The 14,155-nt window shown below is 42.0% G+C and overlaps 1 protein-coding gene across 26 annotated transcripts in view; it reads left to right on the forward strand.

Annotated features, from left to right (window-relative positions):
* The first annotated feature begins 741 nt into the window (after window positions 1–741).
* The window catches only part of col13a1 (collagen, type XIII, alpha 1), a 107,899-nt gene continuing 94,485 nt past the window's right edge, over window positions 742–14,155 (forward strand). For 14 of the 26 annotated variants that reach the window (XM_035172122.2, XM_035172124.2, XM_035172132.2 and 11 more), the window contains exons 1-2: window positions 742–1,481; window positions 10,329–10,398. In XM_035172122.2, coding sequence (XP_035028013.1) covers window positions 1,167–1,481; window positions 10,329–10,398 — 385 coding nt within the window. In that variant the 5' untranslated portion in view covers window positions 742–1,166. The remainder of the gene's footprint in view (window positions 1,482–10,328; window positions 10,399–14,155) is intronic. The other 12 variants (XM_035172129.2, XM_035172139.2, XM_035172145.2 and 9 more) reach the window with 3 other exon arrangements.

Genomic DNA, 14,155 nt, shown 5'->3' on the forward strand with positions numbered 1-14,155 from the left:
TGGCGCACATGTTCACTCGGACTAACAAATTAATTGATATCACCTTCACTTGGATTCAAAGATGAAATAATTCAATTACTGTGGTCAACGGTAAAGGTTATAGTGACCTATTCTTAATGAAATAAGTTTAGTTTATAATATAAAGGGGATTCACTCCTTAGCAAAGACATTTAAAATGTTATAAGGGGCCTCAACTAGACATTGCCTGGTATGTAACAAGAGAAACTATTGGTTTAATCCTTAAGACTTCACTGTATTTCCTAAGGTTGTTGTAATACGTCTGCTTTTCGACAGGAAAAACTTCATCTGAAAACACAGTGGGAATATAAAGTAGCATGGAATGAAAATACTCGAGGAGAGAAATCAAGACACATAACACCAACACTAGTCAGGTGGGCACGGGGGGGGCTGGGGGGGTCTGTCTTCCTCTCTCTGGCCCTGGAGCGCACTCCACGATTCAATAGATCTACTGGGCATTGCGCACATGAGCGTTGTTCCAGACCAAGCGTGTTTTGATCCAGACTATCAGCAGGCCGTCAGTGCACCGGCAGTGGGGCTGTGTCCCGGCTTTGAGCATCCTAAAAATACCCCGCACCAAGCACGCGGATCAAAGGGGGCAGCAACACCGCCACGAATCCCGCCCCGGCATTTAACCTAAAGCCTCTCAGAGGAGGAGCGAGCGGAGGGAGAGGAGGAAGAGGAGGGAGAGGAGGGAGAGGAGCAGGGCCCGGGGCTTCCAGAGCACAGGAGAGAGAGAGAGAGGGAGAGAGGGGGAGGCTGGCTCGGGTTTCAGAGACGCGCACTGACTGACGGACTGACCTGCGGCACATAGTGGGAGCGCTCCTTGGTGAAGCAGCGACTGGGACAGACGGAGCAGGACGCACAGGAATAAGCGCAACGTCCCCGAGAAACCAGGATCATCACTGACTGACTGATGACACTGCACAGAATGACTTCTATTTTAACTTGACTCTAAGTTACTCATCCGAGTGCAGCAAGGTAGTCTACTCTGGGGACAGTTTGAAGAAGACGCACAGAGAGGGAGAGAGAGAGAGAGAGAGAGAGAGCCTCTCATTAGCTCCAAAGTTGCAGGTCCTCTTCTGCAGCTCTTCACCAGATGAGTATAGGAGATTCTGTTTGGATAAAACCAAAGTTAAAAGTCTAAAATGGAACAGGATCAGAAGTGGGGAGTCTGTGGACAAACGTCTGAGCAGTGGAGGAGTGGCAGCGATCAGCAGGAGAAGAAAGCTTCACATCAGCCTCTCTGGAGGTACTGGAGAGATTTGTCCGGCGTTACGATTTGCATCGCCGTGTCCGTCCTGTGCCTTGGAGTTTGCGTTGTGGTTTTTGTGCGCGCCTCGGAGCTGCAGTCCAGGGTGTGGAGTCTGGAGCAGCGGGACGCGCAGTTCTCCGCGTGGAGGGTGTCTCTGGAGCAGGTGGAGCCCATTACCCTGGGTAGACTGGACCAGATCCTGGAGGAGGTGAGCGCGTCACTGCATCCAAACCATTCATCAGCAGCGTTTTGTTTAATTAAAAAAAGAGCAACAGTTGTGCTTTGTCACACACGTTTCAGTTTAGAATCCACAAGTGGTCTGTATGAGACAAGCACCCGGCAGGGCCGTCTCTGGACATTTTGGTGTCCTGGGTTAGATGTCCACAGGCTGTCCTGGAGTGGTAACACATTTCAATATGTTATCACATTTGAATTAATTGCAAAAAACTTTAAGTGTTTACTTTTGACATTTTCTGTTCCGTGACATGACTTCAACACCATCATGTCTATCGCTCGTTATACTGTTTTTTAACCACAGTCATGATATGACATATAGGGGGGAGGCTGTGGCTCAGGAGGTTGAGTGGTTCATCTACTGACCAGAGGGTCAGCGGTTTGATCCCTGTCTCCCTCCATCTCTCGCTGGGCAAGATACTGAACTCCAAATCGTCCCTCACGGCTTCTGTGCCAGCAGTGTATAAGTGATCTATGATAGAGAAAGTTCTGCCCATAGATGCACTGTATGAATGTGTGTGTGAATGGGTGAATGGCAGACTGTACTGTAAACCGTCATCAAGACTATAAGCATTATATAGATTCAGAATCATTTAACATTCAGGCCACTGTTCATCTGTGTCTGTGCTGCTTCTCCATCTGTAATGGACCTTCTCTAGAGTTTGATTGAAGGCATCCTGACCAGTTTATAAGAGACAGGATGTCAGTGTCACAGTCTTTTGCAGAAGAAAAGTCTGGACACAACCACCACATAGCAACATTGTGTGTTTAACACCTAAATCCCACTGAAACAATCAGAACAGCAGATTGCTGGCTACTTCTCCTGCTGCTATTATAAACTGAAACTTAAACTGTTTCCTTATTTTGTGACTCTGTGGCTCACTCTCATTCAAAGCCTTCAGCCTTTTAGAGCCCACTGCTGAGATTTCGTCAGCTGCCCGTGACCTAACATCGATGAAATAAATGTGATATCAGGGGGCAGTTTAACTGTTTATCATTACAGGTTTTTATTTTGTTAAACCTGCAATATATTTGATATTTTCATTAAACATAAGTAACCTGGTTTTTCATGTAGCAGAAAGGTGGATTATGTGAGTCAGCCCTCAGCAGTGTCCTTCTGCAGTCCGCCTAGTCCTCTAAGTGCCAGCTGTTTAGTGCAATGTGAGCAGTTCTATCTTTTTTAACAATGTAAAGGAGGCACCTTGGTCAGGGACAGAGGTCTAACTTTACATCAGGAGAGAATAAAGCAGCAAAATATGTCTTCTTCCTCTTTGGTGCCTCTTCAGCTGGTGGTGTCCTAGGTGGGTCATGCCTCAAACCAGCTTTAACAAGTCCCTAAAATAAACATAATTAATTCCTCTGATATTTTCCCCCTAAAAAAACCATCAAGATAACCACTTATGCAGAGATACCTTTATTCGCCCAATAATTTATAAAAATTATAACTGAACAAATAGAAAATGCTTTAATTCCAAAACCTGTTGATTTGATTTTAACGGTTTGGTTTTTTCTTAAATTACAATTTAAAAAAAAAGATTCAGTTGCAAATTAATCATATTTTCATTCATTGCATTGCATTCATTGTGTGTCTATTAGGTTTGAGAATTAAATTCAATCAAGCTGCACCAAATTTTGGCCGAGCTAATTATAAACACTAAGTAACTGTAAACTGATTCACAACACATTAGTACATTTGTCATTAACCATTAATAAGCCATTAGAAACAACTTATAAACACTCGCTAAAGGCTGCCTTGTTTGAAAGTGAAACTGTAAACACCAACCAAAAGGCTTTTTTATAACTTCAAAACCAAAAACCTATGATTACCCACTGATGTACAAAGATGAAAGACCGATTCAACAATGTTCCCGCACATTAGTGATTTTTACAGAGTTGTACGTGTGTTATAGACATCATGCGTGCAGCCTCACCGAGACGCCTCGGCCCGTGTCGCTCCCAGAGTCGCCCTCTGTGTTGCCCTTTCACTGACCTCTTCCACAGCTACACTAACAAGCTCTTCCACGGTGATTGAAGTCCCGCAGGGACCCTGTTTTTTCTTCTTCCGTTTGCTTTGACCTAACTTTTATCACCCCCCACACCCCCCACCACCACTCTCTCCACCCTGAACCCACTTCACTAGGACCAGGGTGATGCACTTACCAGTAGAGGAGCTGAGGTCAGAGTGTTAACAGGGCAGCAGCCCTGATGTTAGAAATACAGCGGTCATGAGCCCAAGTCACCTCAACTCCCCCAGTAATTCTGAATGACTGTCAATGAGAAGACAGAACAAACCCAGACGCTCAGAATAAAGCTGAGATGGCAGAAAGAGAGTCCGATATTCAGATGTCGTACTTCACATACATGTTCACAAATAGAACATAGTGAGATTGATGTAGTATTCAATCAACGGTGCTGGTGATAGAGTCCTGTTAGAGTGCCCAGTGGGGGGAGAGTCTCTCTGTCTTCGTCTCCAATCGGACCCGGGGGCAATGCAGCCCGCCTCTTTGTTTAGCTCTGTGTGTATACATAGTCATTATTAATGGGACAGTACAGATGTGGCCCTTTGAGAGCAGACGTCTGTGGTGCTTTCACCCAACACTGTGCAGAATCCATCGCCTTGTCTCCTCCAACGATGTCCAGTTTCCTCTGTTATGGAAAATGTGCCCCGGTCCAGCAACACAGACTTGGTCCTTAGTCAAATTTGGATTACAGCAGAAGCCATTAGCTCACTGAGGTTTCCGGTCAGTTTTGTCACAATCAATTCTGTCACCTTTCAGGGCTGTATAGGGCTTTGTGTATCTTATCACCTTATAATTAACTTATCATTTTACACATTTTAAACCAAAGTGTTAAAATCACATCCATGAATGTGTTTTTGTTTGGTTGCACTGTGTTCCCTCATTACTATAAACACACATACTGGAGTTATTTAGACTCAGTACCAGAAAACAGCCCCCCCCCCGGCAGTCTCAGTCTCACCCACATTAATTGTTTACTAATTCACCACTGAAAATAGTCCCCAACAAATGCACCATGCTAACTTCCATCTGACTATTTTTTATAAAAACTACAGTGGCCTGCTACATTACTGAGCTTTCAAATTAAACTATTTATTTGTGAGTTGTGTTTAAGATTGATGTCGTCAGAGGGAACCAATTGAGTTGGAGGAGAGAGCGACAGAGGGAAGACTAGAGCAATGGACCATCACACAGTTGGTTTTGGTCTTTTCATTGTTAAACAACAAGAAATATTTAAAATAATGAAGCTTTAAACTGTATGGCCCATTAGATTAAATGTCATATCGAGATAAAAACTTCTTGAACAGCAGTCAGAGCGGTAACTGAGCACATCTTCAAGAAGAGACCAAACACTGGTTCTTCAACAACCTACAGCCTGAGTAACTCAGCGACCTTTACAGAGGGGCTGGCAGATTCGTGAAATGCTGTTCATCAATAAAAACTTCCAGTACGTAATATTCTTTATAATCATGAGGTGTTGTTTTATAACATGTCAATGCGATACAAAGTGAGCTTTAGAAGTGATGGTGGCTGCTCAGACAGAGCTACATGTCCCTGCTCCTGGTCTTTACCAAGTTAGGCTAACGGTATATTTAATGCACATGATATCAGTATTACTCTTTAGTGTGGTTTATGAGTTTCAAAGGGGGATTACCCGCTTTAAAGCAGAGGGAGTCACTGCAAGATTTATATAAAAGTCAGTCAGTCAATACAATAGTGTACACCTAGGCTGTGGCTGAGGGGTAGAGCCGTCGTCCACCAACCAGAAAGTCGGCAGTTCGATCCCAGTCTTCCCCATCTGCATGCCGAAGTGTCCTTGGGCAAGATGCTGAACCCCGAATTGCCCCTCATAGAAAAAACAAAGTGCTGCTAATGGATGTACTGTATGGATGTGTGTGTGAATAGCTGAATGGCAAACTGTACTGAAGGCACTTTGAGTGGTCATCAAGACTAAAAAAGTTCTATATAAATACAGACTATTTACCATTTATTCATTGCCCAACCTCAGTAAAAAAAAAACAGGGTGAAAATTCATGGAATTTGAAAGTAACAATTTCCAGGCATGGAGAAGTTTCGGAAAAAATGTATGAATCCAGAAAGCTTTGGAAAAGTTTATGTACAAAACATGGACTGTGCAGTGAAACTTATGGCATTTAGAGAAAGGTAGAGCCAGCGCTAGCCATGTTGAAGGAGCTAAGCCCGAGGCGGCTGCTGCTGCTGCACGAGAACCAGCTCTCAACCTGATCCCCCAGCTTTTTTAGTCCAGTGATCAACGTTACTTTTGCTGCCAGGGACTATGCTTCGCTTTGTGTCCACCATCAAAGAAGGTACAGATTCAAGTTACTGTACTCAGAAATAAAACTGCAGGCACCTAATGGTGTCAACTACCTAATATTCCTACAAGTTTTGTGAAGACAAACCAGGTTTCTCAGGTCATATTCCCCAAACAACCACATAGCTGCCAGATTTCCAAGTGCTCATGTACAAGTACTTTTGGGATGGCTCCTTTTTTTCATTGTTTAAAGTATTGAAACAAAGATCATATATCAAGTTATTTTTTATTTATACATAGTAAGTTCAGAGAATGTATTGCAAATCCCTCCTTTTCCTCATGGTTAAGCTGTGGAAATGTATTGATAATAATGTAAAAAAAAACTTAAACAAAAGATCTGTACAAGCAAAACATATTTAACTATTTTGAAGAGAAACATTTTGCATGCATGAGAGTTCATGGCCCCTCATAACTGCAAATTCTCGACAGGTGTCCAAGTTAAAAATAAGCTTTGTGAGGTGCTTGAATTCAGTCATTCCTCCCCCTAAATAACAACCATACCCTTAACAACACCACAGAAAACCCCCTGACCCCCCTGACCTCCCCGCTCTCTCCAAACATGGCCCCTTCAACATTTACAATTAACCACTAAGTGCTCTCTGCAGAGCTGGTCGAAGCCTGGTGCACACAGTTAGTGCAGAGGCTTGATGGGAGCTGGAGGCCACATTGCGAGTTGTGGAAATGTGAAAAATATAGTCTCCCACTGCCCTCCTGTCCTCACTCTGCTCCGCAGAGCTGTCACCCAACACGCTGTGAGGTCTGCACACACACACACACATACACACACACACGTTTACATCCCCTACGTTATATGTGTGTGTGCGTGTGTCTTTGTGGGAGTATAAACGACACACGTGCTAATCAGACAGCCTAATGCAAACAGCACACTCAAGTAGAAGTGCTTGAGCTGCCTCTGCATTTCGTCAGTGCACAGTTAGAGATGACTGTGTACACACCCACACACACACACACACACACACACACACACACACACACACACACACACACACACACAATGAGAGTGATATGTTGATCTGTTACAGTTGAGCTTGAGACAAAGCAGACATGCTGACAGTTGTGGAAATTGCGAAGATTTATGGCACAGTCAGGATTTACAAGAATAAGTATATGAGTGTTAGCCCACTGTCGTGAAAAGAAGAATCAATAAGACATCTTATATACAGTATTAAATTCTTTGGGAATGTGTGATTGATGATTCCTCTGTGTTACAATGAGGCTGCTGGATAAATCAGCTTCAGGGAAACAGGGGTGTAGAATTCAAGCTTCAAAAGTCCACGTTAGCATCATGGTAAAAAGAAACGTGCTGAAGTCCTGACACCACATCCATGCTCGCTGCTGTCTCTCTGTCTCTCTGTCTCTTTAACTGATGGCTCTTTTACTGTCTTTTTGAGAGTTTTTCATCAACTATCTTTTTAAACTATCTACAACAGTAATTACTAATAGAGTTTGAACTCTGTGATTATAATGAACCTCTAACTTGCTAACACTAAAAAGAAAACGCCCGAGAAAAATATCTTTGTCTAATCAGGTAGTGTCTGGCTTATGAAATGGAATCACATAACATTGATTTAATCAAAATATCGATTCTAGTTGTTTTGCTCAAAATTGGATTAGAATTTTTTTCATTATGACCAAATTTTAAATGAAATGAAAATAATGTAACAATTTCAAGTCTGTAAAACATGGCAGTGCCATGATGATGATAATGATAATGAAATTGAATGTGAAATTTACTTTTCATTGTTAGTCGTAGACAATTTTCAACCATCTCTTCTGTTCAAGCTGTACTTTTATTATGTCCTGACTGTAGCTCATTCAAAACAATTTTTTATGTAATTTTATAAAGTTCAGTTTATGACTGGTTTTAGACAAGGTTGTACAATTTATTGTTACTTTTCAATCTAAATGTGCATGAACTAAGTTCTAAAAAAGTTTTTGTGCAAATTTCGAAAAAGGGTTAGTTTGTACTGTCATATTGTTTTATAGTTTTTTTAATCTTTCTATTGAGATTTCTGAAGTGAGAGCATGTAGCAGCAGCACCAGGTGGTAAAGTTCATCAGACAGCAGGATAATAAAAGGTTTAGTTATCCCTTTAAAATAGAATGTTAAAACCACATCAAAAACTGGCATCGGGTTACGATTTCTAAAGCGAGAGGCAGACAATGACACCCCCTCACCCCCCCTCTCACCCTGCTGCCCAATTGGTCACTCTGACAGAGCTTCAGAGGCCAAATGGTGTGTAAAGAAAAAGATTCTCTGGTGTTCTGAGACACAGACAGAACTCTTTGACTTGTAAGAAAATAACACTTTGATGTGCTATAGATTATTAGGTTAAGGGTCCCTCAATGTCTGTTCATGCTATTGCAACTTGTTGTATTATTTCAAATATGTTACATTAAAAGCAACACATTTGTTCTGTTAAAATGGAATAGAGAATAATGGGTGTTGATGACTTTGGTCAGTTTCAACTGTGTTTTTTCCTTTTTAAGTGGAAGGGTACCTCTAACTGTGGTCACATCTGTACTCTCTGAGGCCAGTGAATATGTGGAGGCATGAATGAAAGGCTAATGACAGTCTTTGATGCATGCTCATTATGATTCTCTCCCTCTGGCAAACTGCTACTACTGTGACCTTATGTAGTTATAGCTGCAGCTCCTTTTGCAATAACTGACAGCTTTAGTCGAACGAAGCCTACACCCTGGGCTATCTCCATTATCTGGTTTGGAGAATGCATTTCACAGTCGTGTGACTTCAGTTTGGACGGTAGAGAGATCTGGCTTCACACCTCTCTGGGTTAGTCTTACTAAAGGCTTCTCCAGTTGTGAGCACAGCATCAGCCTAAAAAAATCATGATAATATAGTGACTTTTGAAACTGGACAATCAGACCATCATGTCAACTTTGACAGTTGTGAAGCAAATGTTTTATCCCCCCCCTCACGAGCACGGATTGGCAGTGAAAGGGAGGCGAAGGTTTGCCACTCAAACATCTATGAAGGTGTGACCGGACCCTTAGTCCATTGAAAAGTTGCACGCTTAATGATCCCTGATCTATGGCCTATGAACCAGGATGAGGTTAGTGAGGTAACTAGTCCCCAGAATACTGCAGCAGTGCTCAGAACCACAGTGTCATTATAACATTCCCTTCAGCACTTGTTGCAGCTCTCTGAACAGCCTGCCCTGACATTCTCTGCCTGTAACCTCTTCCAGTGGGACTGACTGCGATCCATACTCGTTGTGTATTCTGTTCAGTGTCAAATCGCACGCAGGCTTTTGTTGGTCTAATGAGATCAACTGTCATTCTCTGATGCTGAGAAAGACTAAAAGGTGTTAGCAGGCCCTTTAGCTCAACAATAAAACAATACTAATCTTAATTGGAATGTTTTTCCGTAAATTGAAGTGTTGAACTGTAATTGTAACTGCAGCTATTAGCTTGAAGGTTTCACTTGAAAGTTTAGTCCTCGATGAGATGTGGTAAAAGGGCTCACAATCATGTATGGGAGGTTTTTGAACATACATTTGTTGATCTTTGCTGTAGCTGACCTACTGACTTACTTTGTATTTTATATGTATCGCTTTCATTATGATCCTGCCTACAGTACAAGTTACTTGTGTCTAAATTAAGATTGTAATTCGGGGTCCAGTACTTTTTAAACAGCAGGAGGCTAGGCTGCTTGTTCCACTAATCAGGAGGTGGTGTTTTGATCCTTGGCTGAAAACAGGCTACATCCACAATAATATGCTTTGTCTTTAAAAAGCATCACTTCTGCTGCATTTATGTCTGGCGTCCACACTGCTCCACAGTTTTCAAACCCCTAGAGCTGGGAGCTTTGAAACGCTGCTGGCCCCAGTTGAGTTTGAAAACTTTGGGGCCCTTTTTTAAATCTCAACAGGCAGAAATGAAGACTCGATCTTAACGCGACTAGCGGCAGTGAATGCAGCGTGTTGCTAACGCTTGCTTATTCATCGTCGGTCTAAGAAAAGAAATCCCTGCGCTTAGTTTCCACCATTACCCATTTCTCATCCATAGTATTTTCTGCAACTAAGCAACCAACTGCAGAGTAGACAGTGTGCTCCCTGTTTAGGCAAGTGCACAGTGTACGTGAACAGTCATGTGATGTCTTATTTCTGATGCTGATCTAAACCACTTGACAGGATGGAGATCATTTTGTTTAAAAGCTCAAAAGTACTAGTGTGGATGTAGCCTCAGTCCACAGGTGAAAGTGGACTGCCATGGACAAGACAAACTGAATCCCGAACTGCCTGTGATGTCAGTGTATAAATGGGTTGTATGAGTAACAGTGCGGTGTGAATGTGATAATTTGATTAATTTTAATGTTGAGGGCTTTGTGGATGAATTCAAATTTTGTTGTGCCATAGAAATTTCCCATTAAGTGAAACATGATGCTATGATGTTAAAGTGAATTCTAATCTCGTCCTTCTCTTTCGCAGAAGCTTGCAGCACGGCTACCAAAGACACGGGAGGTGAGAGAAGCTCAACACAGCTGCCTTTGTCCCCCAGGTAAGTCCCCCACCTCCCTCCATCCACACATTTCTCACTTTACTGGGATTTTTTAGGTGTTCATTCTTTGTTCATCAGTGCAGTGACAGATAATTACTGAGACGTATCTTTGATGTTTTAATCGAGATATAGAAACAGACGAAAGGTGAAAGGTTGGCAGCTGCTGAGATGGCTTCTGCTCCACCTTTAAATATCTGAATATAAGTTGATAATAATGTCATGTGAATAATCAAACCCAACGGATATTGTTTGCATTTCTCATTTACGTCTGTTGTTGATGTACCTGATGGTGAAACATGTTCACTGGGCTCCTCGATCTAACACTCGTGCCCTTCAGCTCACTCACGCATGATGACAAGCTCGAGGTTCATTTCCTGTTCAGCTGGCAGCTGGAGACCATTTTGTGTCATATGAGGTCATGACACAGGCTGGCGTGATGAGATGGTGTGACTGAGGCGTTCCTGGATGAGCAGCCACATTAGTCAGTATAAGAACTCGAGTACAAGCTGTGAAGAGTGTTGGCGAGGCAGTCCATGTTGCTGCCACTCCACCTCTGATGGCCTGTGTCTCTTCCTGGATTCAATGCCCTTGTCTGACATAATCAAATTGGCCTGTGACATCCCGGAGGTTTTTGTAACTAAAAATACTCATTAAGTGTTAAACCCTTGAGAATGTCTGAGTAACTCCTTCAATGTCTGAAGCCACCTGTTTCCCCGCTGCAGCCCCCAGACAGTCGTAATTAAGTCGTCAGTTAGACAAGCAGTGTGTCTATGTGCATGTGTGTGCGTATGTGTGTGTTGACTCTTGCACTGTGTTCTGGTCTTGGATAGAATAAGAGATGGGAAGGACTCTCATTTCTGTGAGTGTTCATGTCACATTTGCACAGTTGGTGGAGTGAGGGTTGACATTATTGTTGATAGAATGTACAACACAGGGTAATTACCTTCAATGACAGATCTTTGATTGCCTTCGGCATAGTAGTTTGTATTGGATATATACACTTCAGTGGTAAAAACGACTTTGAGGTTGAAGTGAGTGACTATTTACTTAATGTGAAATGAACATAACATAAGCTATTCTTGTTTTGTACTTCTACAAAAGGACCAACACCACAAACAGATATATATAAATGCAATTGCACACAGAAATCATAGTAACAGCCGACGCCGATGCTTTTTGTACATTTTCTTATATGTGGGTGTGTGTGTGTGTCCGGGACACCCCTGTGAGAACGGGCTCGTCACACATTAGTGTTAATTAGTCTGGACAATAGGATGTTAGTGTTGTTAACATGGCAGTAAGTGTCTGTGGGACGGCCCGTGAACGCCGGTTAAGGTGGCAGTTTGCAGGCAGCTTCAGAGGAAGTTCTCCAGGTGCGGAAGTCTTTCATCTCAGAGCTGCCAGATGGTCTGACACTTTTACAGCTCCATGTGACTTTCTGTGCTCCCACAACAGGTAGTGAGTGGGAGTCCGGGAGCGGGAGGTTTATGTGTTGTCAGGCAAACTGACGGACCACCTAAAAGCACCGTTTTCTATTTTGTTTCATTTCTCCTGCGGTAAATGTTTGAACAGGAGATTTAAGGAACCCCAACCCTGTCTGTTACACTTTCACAGATGTCTTAAGCGTTCATCCTTTGTACGTTTGTGTGTTAGGTAGCAGGATCAAGCAAAAACTACTGAACCGATTTCCATGAATCTTGGTGGACTAATGTCATATGAGGCAGGGAAGAGTTAAATGCAGATCTGGATAATGGGGTGGATCAAGGAATTTTTTTTCTTTGTTTAAAATTGTGGGTGTATTTCAACATTTTGTTGATTTCTTAGAGAATAATTAACAGGTCTTAATGACAAATGTTTAGGTTTTCCTGTTTAGGGGACTGTTAGTGTGTACAATTGGATGCAGATCCAAATAGAAATCTGGATGTCTTTGAAAATTAGACAGGATCTGACTGCTGCTGAGTCTGTAGGCGTGACTTCATGTTGTTTAATCGTCAAATACAATTGATGAAAAGAAGTGAATAATCAATGACAATAGGGAAAATGAAAGATGTTGCTAAACTAAGCTAAGCATGACTTATGTGTCTTGATGTGGAATAAGGACAAACTGAGCAAACGCACATGTTTTAATAAAAAGTGTTAGAGTGACATTTAATATTCTGAGCATGATGTCTGTTACCAGTAGGTGATACACTTTTGATTTTAATAAGCCAATAACCTTTTGTGTATCAGATGATCATAAAAGTTACTATTGTGCCAAAAGTCCATTCTGATGTTTGATGTGAACATTAACTAAAGCTCCTCACCTCCATCTGCAGGGTTTTATATATTATACTGTTGCCACATGATTGTTTAATGGCATAAATACAAAGGTGTACAGCTATTCCAAACTATTATTGTCCAAGTGCTCGGTGAGTGAGAAACTCTTTGTGTCTTTAAGTGCCATGGGTGTCTGTTTTATTCTGAGCTTGACATGTTTGTGAGCAGCCTGTGAAAAATGGACTTTGTAAGTAGAGCGGCAGAGTGTGAGTGGATTCAGGCCCCAAAGATGCCACAGAGTGTGATGTCTTTCAAATGTTTATCTTGCCCATGACACAGAGCAGTCGGCCTGAAAATATATGTAACATACATGATGCTTTAGGTGGATGAATCACCAGACACACTGTTTGTGGCTGAGTGGGCCTCCTATCAACAGTCTGGGCATGCTGTGTATGCCTTATTAGAGTTTGACCAGGACAATGATAATAGAACAAAGCCTTTGAGCTGGAACAGGCAGACAACTGGAGTCACTCTGTGCATCACATACCCCACACACTCTTTGTTGTAACGTATTGTGTTGTCAGTGCTGGCAACCATCACTTCTCCGGTGCCCTCAGAGCACTTCTATACTTGCTTGTACATGACGGCTGTTCCACTCACTCTCTGCTGGCTGTTTATTAGGAACACAGACCTAAAACTAACAGTGTAATACAGCAGTTCTGAATTAAATCCCCTTTCAGGAAGGTTGTAATGTTGAATTTGTGTTTAAATTGTTTCAGACAGGTGCTGATTCAACTTTATGGTCTCTGTGGAGACTCAGTTTATGTTGCTATTAAAGCTAGACATAATTTCCACAATGTACCATTCAAGCCCATGAAACGAACAGGGAATTCATATTTATTTGCTTTTAAATGGAGCTTTTGTTGAAGAATGTCCCTAATTTCTAGGAATTATACATTCATTTCCAGGAAATGTCTGGGAATAATTTGCAAATTGTGTAGCCATAAAATAAAGAATGATCAATGGTTCAGTACTGGTTAGAGAAAATCTGCCATCTTGTGGATGTACTGTTTAATCCTCCATCCTTTGGTCACAGCAATTTGTGTCATTGTTATTAGTATATGGGCACTGGTGGCCTTAAATCAGCCCCAAGTCCACTGCTGCATGAACCTTGCATCTTGTCTTTCGTGGTTTATCGGCTCTTATTATTCATCTACGCCATTATTCCTTTGTGTGTTCTACATCTTATCTGCTGGTGTGACTACACGTACAAGTCAAGTACAAACTGTGTATACTATAATGTTTAATGTAATGTTTCCTCAGCCTATACACTGTCAATTTGATTTGTATGTGACACATTTTAAAATATTCCCACACAGCAGTGTAACCATTGCTTATGTGGTATAGAACACCATGGTGTGGTTGACCGGATGAGTAACACTATGTACTGTATATGTCACCTCTCATTTAGTATCACAAGCTGACCAGCCCTGTTGCCAAG

Source organism: Hippoglossus stenolepis, chromosome 12, assembly GCF_022539355.2.
Source record: "Hippoglossus stenolepis isolate QCI-W04-F060 chromosome 12, HSTE1.2, whole genome shotgun sequence".
Classification (NCBI taxonomy): domain Eukaryota; kingdom Metazoa; phylum Chordata; class Actinopteri; order Pleuronectiformes; family Pleuronectidae; genus Hippoglossus; species Hippoglossus stenolepis.